Source organism: Eptatretus burgeri, chromosome 9, assembly GCF_056783735.1.
Source record: "Eptatretus burgeri isolate ZD-2024b chromosome 9, Ebu_testis_v1, whole genome shotgun sequence".
NCBI classification, from domain to species: Eukaryota; Metazoa; Chordata; class Myxini; order Myxiniformes; family Myxinidae; genus Eptatretus; species Eptatretus burgeri.
The window spans coordinates 83623897-83636731 of NC_140969.1; the positions used below are offsets into that span (position 1 = coordinate 83623897).

General features: G+C 44.4%; 1 protein-coding gene across 2 annotated transcripts in view; it reads left to right on the forward strand.

Moving 5' to 3' along the window:
- Positions 1-130: 130 nt before the first annotated feature.
- The window catches only part of LOC147020482 (regulator of G protein signaling 7-like), a 151539-nt gene continuing 138834 nt past the window's right edge, over positions 131-12835 (forward strand). The window contains exon 1 of one of the 2 annotated variants that reach the window (XM_085895845.1): positions 131-223. In XM_085895845.1, the coding sequence (XP_085751971.1) occupies positions 181-223 (43 nt within the window). In that variant the 5' untranslated portion in view covers positions 131-180. Of the gene's footprint in view, positions 224-10992; positions 11111-12835 lie in introns of those variants that run through there. The other variant, XM_085895849.1, reaches the window with a different exon arrangement.

Genomic DNA, 12835 nt, shown 5'->3' on the forward strand with positions numbered 1-12835 from the left:
TACGGCCATTTTCTGTCGACCAATGACAAGACACGTTGCTGCGGCCATTTATTTACCAAACCAATGACAAGACCCGTTGCTGCGTAGGCCGCCAGTGCGCGGCCGGCCGACGATGACGTCACAAGCTGTGCCGGTTACGATGGGGATCGGTGCTTCAGTTACCGTGGCGTAGGAGTGGCAATGGTCAATAGCAGCGAATGTCATGGCAAGGAAAGACAGGGAGGTAAACTTGATTTTAATTAACTCTGTGTGTAAGTATCACAGCAGTTGTTACTTCAATGCAAGCGATAATTCGTGGAATGATGTGAACATTCCGTTCGGGCACGCACTACTTCCGGATAGTGATAATTTCTCGATTTCTTATGCGCATTTATAGATAAACACAATGTCCCAATCCAGTCGTCGTTTACGAGAGTGAAGGTGCGGCCTGTGTTTGGTTTTTTTTGTTTTTTGTTTTGGTTTGCATGTACGGACACGCGAGAGCGAAGGAACGGCCTGTGTGGTTGTTGTTTCTGGCTCGCGGTTTGAAAGTTTTATTATTATTATTATTAGTATTTTTTTTTTGCATGCACGGGCACACACGTATGGCCACGTACATACGGACACGCGAGAGCGAAGGAACGGCCTGTGTGGTTGTCGTTTCTTGCTCGCTGTTTGAAAGTTTTATTATTATTATTATTATTATTATTAGTATTTTTTTTTTTGCATGCACGGGCACACACGTATGGCCACGTACATACGGACACGCGAGAGCGAAGGAACGGCCTGTGTGGTTGTTGTTTCTGGCTCGCTGTTTGAAAGTTTTATTATTATTATTAGTATTTTTTTTTTGCATGCACGGGCACGCACGTATGGCCACGTACATACGGACACGCGAGAGCGAAGGAACGGCCTGTGTAGTTGTTGTTTCTGGCTCGCGGTTTGAAAGTTTTATTATTATTATTATTATTTTTTTTTTGCATGCACGGGCACGCACGTATGGCCACGTACATACGGACACGCGAGAGCAAAGGAACGGCCTGTGTGGTTGTCGTTTCTTGCTCGCTGTTTGAAAGTTTTATTATTATTTTTTTTTTTGCATATATGGGCACGCACGTATGGCCACGCACGTACGGGCACGCGAGAGCGAAGGAACGGCCTGTGTAGTTGTTGTTTCTGGCTCGCGGTTTGAAAGTTTTATTATTATTATTATTATTTTTTTTTTTTGCATGCACGGGCACGCACGTATGGCCACGCACGTATGGGCATGCGAGAGCAAAGGAACGGCCTGTGTAGTTGTTGTTTCTGGCTCGCGGTTTGAAAGTTTTATTATTATTATTATTATTATTTTTTTTTTGCATGCACGGGCACGCACGTATGGGCATGCGAGAGCAAAGGAACGGCCTGTGTGGTTGTTGTTTCTGGCTCGCGGTTTGAAAGTTTTATTATTATTATTATTATTTTTTTTTTTTTGCATGCACGGGCACGCACGTATGGGCATGCGAGAGCAAAGGAACGGCCTGTGTAGTTGTTGTTTCTGGCTCGCGGTTTGAAAGTTTTATTATTATTATTATTATTATTTTTTTTTTGCATGCACGGGCACGCACGTATGGGCATGCGAGAGCAAAGGAACGGCCTGTGTGGTTGTTGTTTCTGGCTCGCGGTTTGAAAGTTTTTTTTTTGTTTTGTTTTGTTTTGTTTTGTTTGTTTGTTTTTGCACGTATGGCGACACACGTACGAGCACGTATTAGTATTTCAGAATTTTAGAGCCCACAGGTTACGTGTTGTTTCAAAATTCCGGCAATTTTGGTGTTACAATAGGTTGTCGTGTGAGTCGGTTCGGTAGCTCCCAATGCATTAATTAGGTGGGACATATCGAGTTTAAATTGTCGCATACACAGGGGATAGCATTACGGTAACAGGTTAAGTAGGTAGTCGGTGGGTAATTACCCATGTATGGCACACAAGGTTGGTAATTTGGCTCTCTCAGACTCCAGGTCAAGTTTGTGTACAACTCCGGATGTGTCTAGGAAAGGGAAGGGGGTAATTTCGCAGTCTTATAAACGCATGTTGAGATTGAAACACACACAGCGTGTAGCCTCTTAGAATAGTTATTTCCGTAATGAATGTTAAGAATAGTGCCTTCCCTATAGGAGTTGTTAATGTAATTAAAAGTGTTTGGTTGGGTAGTTAGCACCCCCTCTCAACCCACTGGGATAATCGAGCCATCAGCGCATGATGACGTGTATCGTGACTACCGTCATCACGTAGGGCGTGCATGTTTTATAGTCATGGCCTTCAACGTGTGCGAATAACACCAGCATTTGGGAATGCGTACCAAATTCTCACATTTCTATTACTTGTTTAAAGCCCCACAAAGTCCTTGTTTATTCGTCTGTATGGACATTTACCCTGTAATGTAATCTGTTGCAGTCTACCCCTGTACTGTTTCGTTTCCCTATTCTCTGCTCATTCCCCTCTAACCAAAATCACTGGTAAACGACCCAGCACATGACCCAGCCTCCCTGCAACGATTTCCCCATTCAATCGCTTTGTGCCATGGACATTGTTGGACATTTGGGGTTCGTCCCGGGAGCATGGGGGTAGAAGGGGTGATTTCCCATGTTAAGTGCGGAGCTCCGCTCTGGACGACAGCTGGAAGGACCAAATGAGTGAATATCCGGGTGGGCAGCAGAATGGGCGGGGCCGCAGGGGAATCCTCCAATGGCTGGCATGGGGCCATCTCGTAAGATCTGATGTGGCCCAATAGCTGATCCCAGGCCACCTCGGAAGATCTGACATGTGGCTCATTGGCCCCGCCTGCCCCGGGCTATAAAGCTGTCCTCACTTGGCACCTGGTTCTCTCTCCCTCTCTCCCCCTCTCTCTCTCTCTTTCCTTGAGCTCTCTCGGTCATGGTCATCACAGTCGTTTCTGCCTTGGTCCCGGACATTCTGCATCGCCCTCGCTTCTTCCCTGGTCCTGGATGCTTTGGTCCATACTCTCGACGGACCTCGTGGACTTGCGGTTGTGGAGAGCACTGTCAGGGCCATTCCAGAGAGCGGTACCAAGCTGAGGATGGTGGGTGACAGTGACGTAAATACCCGTAGGCTGAGGCCACCCTGCCCTTCTCAATTTGTCTCCCCGTGTGTGTGTGTGGTCTGATGGGTACCATATTTTGTTATCCGGTAGTTAAGGCATGTGTTAAGCTCGTCTGTAACTTGTACATTTTCTTTCTTGTTTTGTAAGTGCACATCTTGATTGCTCTGTTCATTGCATTTCCCCTTTTCCTGCCCCGGTTGCCTTTTGATGCCATTAAAACCCTCGAGTTCCCTTCCCTCTCTCCTGTGTCCCTCATCGCTCATTGTAAATCAATTATTCTTGTTATATTTCTAATATGCCTGTGGTTGTCCTTTCTTCCATTGGTCCAGCAATGTCTGTATGTAGATTAGCCAGAGGTTATAATTCCTAATTGTGCTTGTAGAAAGCTCAGCCCCATTAATCAAGATCCAATGAAGATAACAGCAGCACAATTGCCGAGGGCTCGATTCCCCAATAAGGAGATCACGTTATCTATTGTAAACTATTGTCAGACGGAGGACCTTGAGTCACGTGGTCAAGTTATTGGCGTTCGTGGTCGATTAGCGACCCACCGCGACATGAAGTTATTCGTGTGTGATGGCCTTGAGTCCTGGGAGAACCAGGGATACCCCCACCCTCGTACCCCTGCGACTCCGGGTCCGCAACAATATATCATCCAATAGCATGACAGAATGTGACTGAAGGAAAGACTCGGCATGTGAGTACGAGTCTGGTGAGTAATTCATTTCATAATGATTAAAATCTATAATTTTCCTCACTAACATTGAGGATACTCCTCAGTGTACTCTACTCATCATGGCTTTGTGCTCTGCCATTCATTGATTTTGACTGATGACTTACCCTTGATTTTCACGTGGCTTACTACTGGAAGCAGCCGAGCTATGTCACTATGAAAGGCTGCTCTTGTAAGTAAGAGGGAAAGACGTGGTTGCAATATAAGTGAGGTATTATCGATCATGTTACACAGACTACGCCAATTTCGCAATGAAGCTGAAGTCATCCGATGATGACTTAAAAAGTAAGCTATATACTGATGCCTTTGACAGATTCTGTCAGTCATTGAAGAGCAGATGATGAATGGTGAGATATTCCCGATGAACAAGCAAGTATCAAACGCGAAGAGGCAACAGCTACTTCTCTTACATCTGCAATCAAAGCGATGGTTGATCCGTTCACATATGACAGAGTTGACTTGATCAACATCTCATCTTGGCTGGTAGTGTCTGACGACATCAAAACTGATCTCCTCCAAGCTCGTACAACTGGAGCGGAGGCGTATGAAACGTTTTGCAAGGAGAGAATTCCGATTGGAGGAGGCTCAGCAATTCATGAACTGATCAGACCAAAGAAAGTGAAGACATTTGCTGCCAGTTGAAAAAAAAAGTCCATGGTGACCAAGCTCAAATCAGAGGCCATCACGTTGAAATGTCACAGCGTTCTGTTGAGCAGGTTACTGATTGTTGGGAAAACTAGGGAGATCAATCTGCGACAGCTTTTGTCCCACGCACTTAGTCCTGTGCCAACATCACTCGGCACAAGTGATGGTCTGAACGTGAAGACCGACAAAGCGGCCTTGATGCATTCTTTGCAAAGCGACATGCCAGACCCACTCATTTCAAGTGTACCGCAGACTTCAGCCTTGATCAATGATGGTACGGTAATGTTGCAGACGCTTCAGAGTGCACCCCCGACATTCGCAGGTCTCGCCGACGACCTCCTCCTGAAAGTCATTAAGTTGGCGCAAAAGTTCGGCTACACACGTGTCAACTTCGTTGTTGATTGATACCCTGCCGTCAACATTAAAAAAAAAAAACAACTGCGAGCACCTTCGATGTGCATCTTCAGGCATTCAAGTCATGAACATCATCGGTCTGATCGAAAGACACCTAAACAGTTCAAGAAATTCCTCTGGTATGGGGAAATACAAGGAGTCCCTTGTTGAATTTTTATTGAAGCAGTGGAGCAAAAGTGTTCATCCCGAATGAGATCTCTGAATTCTGATTTGCCATGGTGCAAATTGTGACTCGATTCAGCTGGATGAAAATGGAACGAGCGTAATCAATGTTCCCGAATTCCAATGTGACCACGATGAAGCAGATACCAGGTTGTTGCTGTGCGCTAAACATGCCTCATCCGAACACTCTGACACCATGATAAAAAGCCCAGATTCCGCTGTGTTCCTCCTTGGTGTTGCTTCCCCCAGATCAAATGCATTTCACCACTGGGACTGGTGCAAGTGCCAGGATCTTCAAGGCGAGTGCTGTTTCAGAATGGTACGGGAAGCACACTAGTCAAGCTATTATTGGACTACGTGCCTTGTGTAGATAAAGGAAAGAGAGAAGTAAGGGCATTGCGTCTCCTGTTGAAATCTCAGGCAGCTTGGGCGTTGACTGCATTCCATGTGATGACATTTTCTCTGGTCTGGAAGAGTTTATTTGCAATCTCCTCAATCAGCCACAATGTCGTGATGTAAACGAAGCTCAAACAGATAAAATGTCGAATCGATGAAGCTCTCCCACAAGACAGAGATTGCCTGAGACAGCACACCTTACGAGTCGCTTATCAGTGTGCGACTTATCGTCGATGTCTTCATACCTCAATCAGTGCCCAAAGTCCAGCGAATCATGGATGGAAGACGGACTATGAATGTCTCCCAATACACTGGATGTGCGGCACTCCAGCCCCTCAGAGTATACTCCAGATACAGTGTTTCTCAACATATTTAGATCCTCGTGGAGGATCTCCAAGTCTTACTCACGTTGTTGTTGTTCTTCTTCTTCTTGTGGACTTTTTTTGTTTCACAGCCTACAGTTTTCATCAAAACTTCCTGAAACTTGGCATATATATGTAAAAATAACCTGCGCAGACAGTAACCATCTCCGATTTTGGAAATTCTTCCTAGAAAAAAAGTTGACGTCATAATATCGCCGCTAATGGAAATCGCCTATACCATTATCTCCGAAACTAGGCAAGCTTTTTGAATTTTGTTTGCGGGAATCGAACAGGGCATTAGCAGAGATTAATTACCGCACATATGATACATCACCATGACGTTGTATCAATTTTTATGACATCATTCCTATTTTTTTGACATTTTTTGTTTCCCAACCCAGAGTTTTCATCGGATCTTCGGGAAGCTTGCCATGTATATGCAGAAAGCCCACGCACAGGCTGTAACCATCTCCGATTTTGGAAATTCTTCCTAGAAAAAAAATTGACGTTATAACATCGCCGCTAATGGAAATGGCCTATACCATTATCTCCGAAACTAGGCAAGCTGTTTGAATTTTGTTTGTGGGAATCAAGCCGGGCATTAGCACAGATAATTTAGCGCAAACCTGATGCATCACAATGACGTCGTATTCGTTTTTATGACGTCATCATTAAGAGGACGAGGATGTTAGCTCATTTGAGCTTGTTTGTCCCACGCCCCACTTTGATTTTCAAAAAAATCGTACGCTCCACCATGATTGGAGACACTACAGTATATACTACAAATGTATTTAAAAGGCAAAGCTATGAAAACGATCATATATTGATTCATCTATCTATATTTCCAGCATTGTGTGTGTGTGTGTGTGTGTGTGTGTGTGTGTGTGTGTGTGTGTGTGTGTGTGTGTGTGTGTGTGTGTGTGTGTGTGTGTGTGTGTGTGTGTGTGTCTGTGACCGCTGTTTCTCGACAACCACTGGTCCGATCTAATTGAAACTTGCCAGGTATATTGCTGGAGACCTGAGGATGTGCCTTTTCAAGGTTTGATATTAATCGGACAAGTGCTTCCCAAGTTATGGCCATTTATTTACCAAACCAATGGCAAGACACGTTGCGTTGGCGTGGCCGATGGGGAAGGGAAGCACAGCCGCGTTCCCCATTACGGGTTACAACGTACGGGCTTCCGGAGAGGGATGACTTCGTGTATTCTAATAATTTCTCGATTTCTAATGCACATTTGTAGATAAACACTATGCCCCAAGTTATGATCGTTTTCATATTAGACGGTATATAAATTTCGGTAACATCAGAGTGCTGGTGTGCTCCGAACCAGGAAGTATTTTTTTTTTCTCTCTTCTCTTCTCTTTTTGTTTTTCCTTGCCACGACATTGCGAAAAGGTAAAATACATTGGCGCTAATTGAATAATTGGGTATTAAAACTAAACTGCGAATAATATCGAACTTCCGGGCCACGCATGTACGGGCACGTGAGAGCGAAGAAACGGCCTGTGTGGTTTATTTATTATTATTATTATTATTATTTTTTTTTTACGGGCACGTACTCGTCTATCTATAATTCCAGCAATGTGTGTGTGTGTGTTTCTGTGACTGCTGTTTCTCACCAACCACTGGCCCGATTTAATTGAAACTTGCCAGCAATATTGCTGGGGACCTGAGTATGTGCCTTTTCAAGGTTTGATATTAATCGGACAAGTGGTTCCCAAGTTATGGCCATTTATTTACCAAACCAATGACAGGACACGTTGCTGCGTAGGCATGGCTGATGCGCCATTTAGTTACCAATCACAGGACACGTGGCTGCGTAGGCGTGGCTGCGTAGGCCGGTGCGCGGCTGGCCGACGATGACGTCACGTGCCATCCCGGTTACCATGGGGATCGGTGCCTTGGTTCCCGTGGCGTAGGAGTGGCAATGGTCAATGGCAGCGAATGTCATTGCAAGCAAAGACAGGGAGGTAAACTTGATTTTAATTTGGATTTTAATTAACTCTGTGTGTGTATGTATCACAGCAGTTGTTACTTCAATGCAAGCGATAATTCGTGGAATGCATGTGAACATTCCGTACGGGCACGCACCACTTCCGGAAAAGTGATGACAATGTATTCTAATAATTTCTCGATTTTTTTTTACGCGTATTTATAGATAAACACAATGCCCCAATTTAGTCGTCGTTTACGAGGAGCGAAGGAACGGCCTGTGAAGTTGTTTCTGGCTCGCGGTTTGAAAGTATATATATATATATATATATATATATATATATATATATATATATATATATATATATTTTGGTTTGCACGTACAGGCACGCGAGAGCGAAGGAACGGCCTGTGTAGTTGTTTCTGGCTCGCGGTTTGAAAGTTGATACATATATATATATATATATATATATATATATATATATATATATATATATATATATATATATATATATATATATATTGTGACGTCCACAGGACTTGAACAGTCCCGCCAACGTAGAATGAGCCGAAACGATGGAGGCGATTTATTCGTTTATAACCCAAACATGGCGTTCTAATCGCTCTACCGCAAACGGGACGAGGAAGGTGGCACGAGTCACTTTTCACTGAGTTGATGATGTTTATTTGTTTTTATTTTCACCAGAAATAACAAGACTCGGCAAGAAGAGGGATCCGGGGCGATTCGACGGGATGGTGTGGGATCGGGCGTGGGGAAAAACAGACAATTCCAATGAATATACAGTTCTCAATCCCTCTAAGGCGCCAAGCACACACACACACACACACACACACACACACACACACACACACACACACACACACACACACACACACACACACACACACACACACACACACACACACACACACACAACGTAGCTATCTCTGGTGGTCAGGCTGGACCGTGGTGTGGACGCAACTGTCCCTGGATCGGCACCGGACGAGCCGGCCTTGCTCTCGCCGGGGGGGGGGGGGGCAGGAGAAACCGCGGTGCTGTCGACCTCCTGGTCCTGGCCCAAGTCCGCCCACAGCCGCCAGGGAACCAGCTCCGGCACCAAGCCGCAAGCAGGAGAGGGAGGCAGGTCCACCCGCCGCCCGACCCCGTACTCCGAGTCAGCAGAACCCCAGAGCCAACCAAAGTGAGGCTCGGCAAGGCTCCCAGGCATGATCAAGAGCACGATCGACTCAGCCCAGCAACCAGGACGCTCTCTGCCGTCACAGGTTCCACACAAAAAAAACCACGAGCGTTCTGGTTGTAATCTTCTTCTTCTTCCTTTTCGACCCTGAACAGAACCTTTTTATCCTTCTGCCCTCGTCACCTCCAATCGAGCCGTTTATTGGCCCACTGCTGTCGCCTTCTGCCAATCGTGATCACGGGGCGGAGCCATCCGCTGCTCTGTCCTGTGACGTCACGGCCAGTTTTCAGAGAATACCAAAAGGGGTTTACGCAGACACACTTACCCTATCCCGTGTCCCTATCTAATTACGTGACATTTATCATTTCCCCCTTGAAGAAATGAACATTTACTAGACAACTTATCACGACTGAATTACATCGAGATCCTGGTAGACTCGAACAGCATGGCATACCTAATTAAACATCCTAATTACCCTTTGAATGCATACCCCCCCCTCAAACGTAACAATATATATATATATATATATATATATATATATATATATATATATATATATGTATATGTTTTGGTTTGCACGTACGGGCACGCGAGAGTGAAGGAACGGCCTGTGTGGTTGTTGTTTCTGGCTCGTGGTTTGAGTATTTTTTTTTTTTTGCACGTACGGGTACGTACTAGTTAATTCTAAATCCTCATGCTCCACCAAAATATTGCCGCGCCCCACCTTGAGAAACACCGCTCCAGAACGTGCATTGTAAATGCTACCAGAATAAATGCCAATGCACAAACTGTCCTGCATCAGAGCTGGCCTCCTTTTGCATTGACCTTTGTGGGTGCAGTGATTTCTGCAATAGTCAAGAAGCCATGGCCAGTGCTGATGATAACGATGATCCTGGAGATGAATCCAGCGATGAGGATTGATTTGACTCATTTTCTGACATGATGAGCTTTGTGATACATTTTTGTGTCTTGTTCGACATTCGCCTGTTGAAAATGTAGAATGATGACGTACACGAATTAGTAGTGATGTCATCATTAATTTGTATGAATCATTTGAATCGCAGCATGGTATCTTTGCATTTCCCACGTTCCAATTACACGCTATATCTGTGTATTTGCCACCATAACTAACGGGAACATTGGATAACGCTTTGTCTGTGTATCTAAATGGCCACACAACTCACTTCAGACTCATCAGAAAGTGAATTTGTTGAATCATTTTCTGATCAAGAATCCTCAGATTATGACGATAGTCAAAATCGTGATATAGAAGGTGCTATCAGACCGTACATGTATGAACCCAACATGTAAATTGGGAATGACATTGGTCATTAACTACCTCGAGTTCGCAACAATTTGGATGACGTCGAAGAAAGATTTGACGATAACAACATTGTTTCTGGCTCTTAACTTAACACTGGTAAGTGTTAAATCGTAGAGGTAGAATGTGGTAAATGTGGAGTTTAGTGGTATTTTGATGTAACACCTCTTTGTAATTACTGCAGTAAGCAGAGCAACACTCAGTTGAGCACAAACCATAACTTTATGATTTCATGTAGAAATATCGTATGATGACAAATTTGATGCAAATCTGATTGCATCATTAACTAGAAGGGCACTCGTTGAGCACATACCTCCATCACGTAATGCCTGATCCATGAGAACATATCGGGTCCATTACATTTTTGAAATATCATGCTATGCAGTACTATATCATTTTGGCCCTATCTCTCAACAGTGAAGAATCACTTGAAAATTATCAGATCCGGATCTGGATTCGGATCTTCACCAAAATTGAAACAATTCTTCCTTGTCGCATATCCAACATGTCCACCAAGTTTCGTTCAAATCTGTACACAACTTTTTGAGATATCTTTGCATTTCCCATGTTCCAATTACATGCTATATCTGTGTATTTGCCACCATAACTAACGGGAACATTGGATAACGCTTTGTCTGTGTATCTAAATGGCCACACAACTCACTTCAGACTCATCAGAAAGTGAATTTGATGAATAATTTTCTGATCAACAATCCTCAGATTATGACGATAGTCAAGATCATGATACAGGAGGTGCTGTCAGACCGCACATGTATGAACCCAATGTGGAACATTGGTCATTAAATACCTGGAGTTCGTCACAATTGTCGTGGCGACGTTGAAGAAAGACTCGGCAATAACGACTGGTAAGTGATAAATCGTCGAGGTAGAATGTGGTAAATGTGAAGTTTAGTGGTATTTTGATGTAACACTTCTCTGTAATTACTGTCGTGAGCAGAGCTACACTCTGTAGAGTGCAAACCTCCGCCAGGATGAACAGTTTACGTTTTGTAGCCCACTGATGGGTCTGGATCTATCCAGACCTTAGCCAAAATCGAATCTGCTTGTTATTCTCATGTAACCAACTCATTCATCAAGTTTCCTCATAACTCGTCCACAACGTTTTGAGATATCTGCATATCGTTTCAGGCTCCATCACTCAATGGTGAAGAAGGGCTTAAGAAATTAAAAATAATTCTCGTGTCCGGAGGTACAGTGCAATACGAGACGCATAGATGCTTGTTACCATACTGGACGGGCTATCTTCACAATGTACATGCCGTGAGTGAGTGAGTGATGTGCAACATGTTAATTTTACACTGATTGAACATAACAGCACTGAACGTACATTAATAAATATACGTTGATGCTGATATCATTAATGTATTGAATACGTGTGTCATTAAATACTTGCAGCTTTAAATAAAGGGTGCCTGGAACACAGTCGTCATTTCATTGATTGATTAATTAGCATGATGTAATGGCACTGGAAACACTCCCCCTCTCCCCTGTAACACTCCGTAACGCTTGGAAATAATCCCCTCTACACTGTAACACTCTGTAACGCTTTGACATAATCCCCTCTACACTGTGACACTCTGTAACGCTTTGACATAATCCCCTCTCCCCTGTAACGCTCCGTAATGCTTTGACATAATCCCCTCTCCCCTGTAACGCTCCGTAACGCTTTGACATAATCCCTTCTCCCCTGTAACACTCCGTAACGCTTGGACATAATCCCCTCTCCCCTGTAACACTCCGTAATGCTTGGACATAATCCCCTCTCCCCTGTAACACTCCGTAACGCTTGGACATAATCCCCTCTCCCCTGTAACACTCCGTAACGCTTGGACATAATCCCCTCTCCCCTGTAACACTCCGTAACGCTTGGACGTAATCCCCTCTCCCCTGTAACACTCCGTAACGCTTGGACATAATCCCCTCTCCCCTGTAACACTCCATAACGCTTGGACATAATCCCCTCTCCCCTGTAACACTCTGTAATGCTTGGACATAATCCCCTCTCCCCTGTAACACTCCGTAACGCTTGGACACTTGGTTAATTAATTTTGAAAGGCCTCTTTTCTGCAGCTGTTCTATTCCTTTTCTTATTTCCCATATGATTGGAATTATCTCATCTTCGTGGGGTGGAACTCCCAAGGTCGTCTTTTAGAGCAGCTAAACCACTGAAAAACACTAAACCACAACCAAGCAGAACCATATGTACAATGTCCGTCCAGTGTGTGGAGTTGTCATATGCTTTAAAAGAAGACTTGAGTTGGAGACTTGAAGAAGACTAACCCTATCGCTCCACCATACCATTCGCTGCTGGTTGGTAAGCGATGGTTCACACCTGGCCGGTACCCATGGGTCGGGTCAGCTCGTGAAATAGAGCCGATTCAAACTGGCTACCACGATCCATATTGATGGTTTATGAAATACCAAAACATGTGATCCAGGTTTTGGCAAAAGCCCTGGTGATGGTAGGTGCAGTGATATCAGCTATCGGCGTAGCTTCCGGCCAATGTGTAAAGCAGTCAATGCATGTCAGTAAATAGTGGTGCCCGTTTGAAGGTGGTAAGAGACCGAGA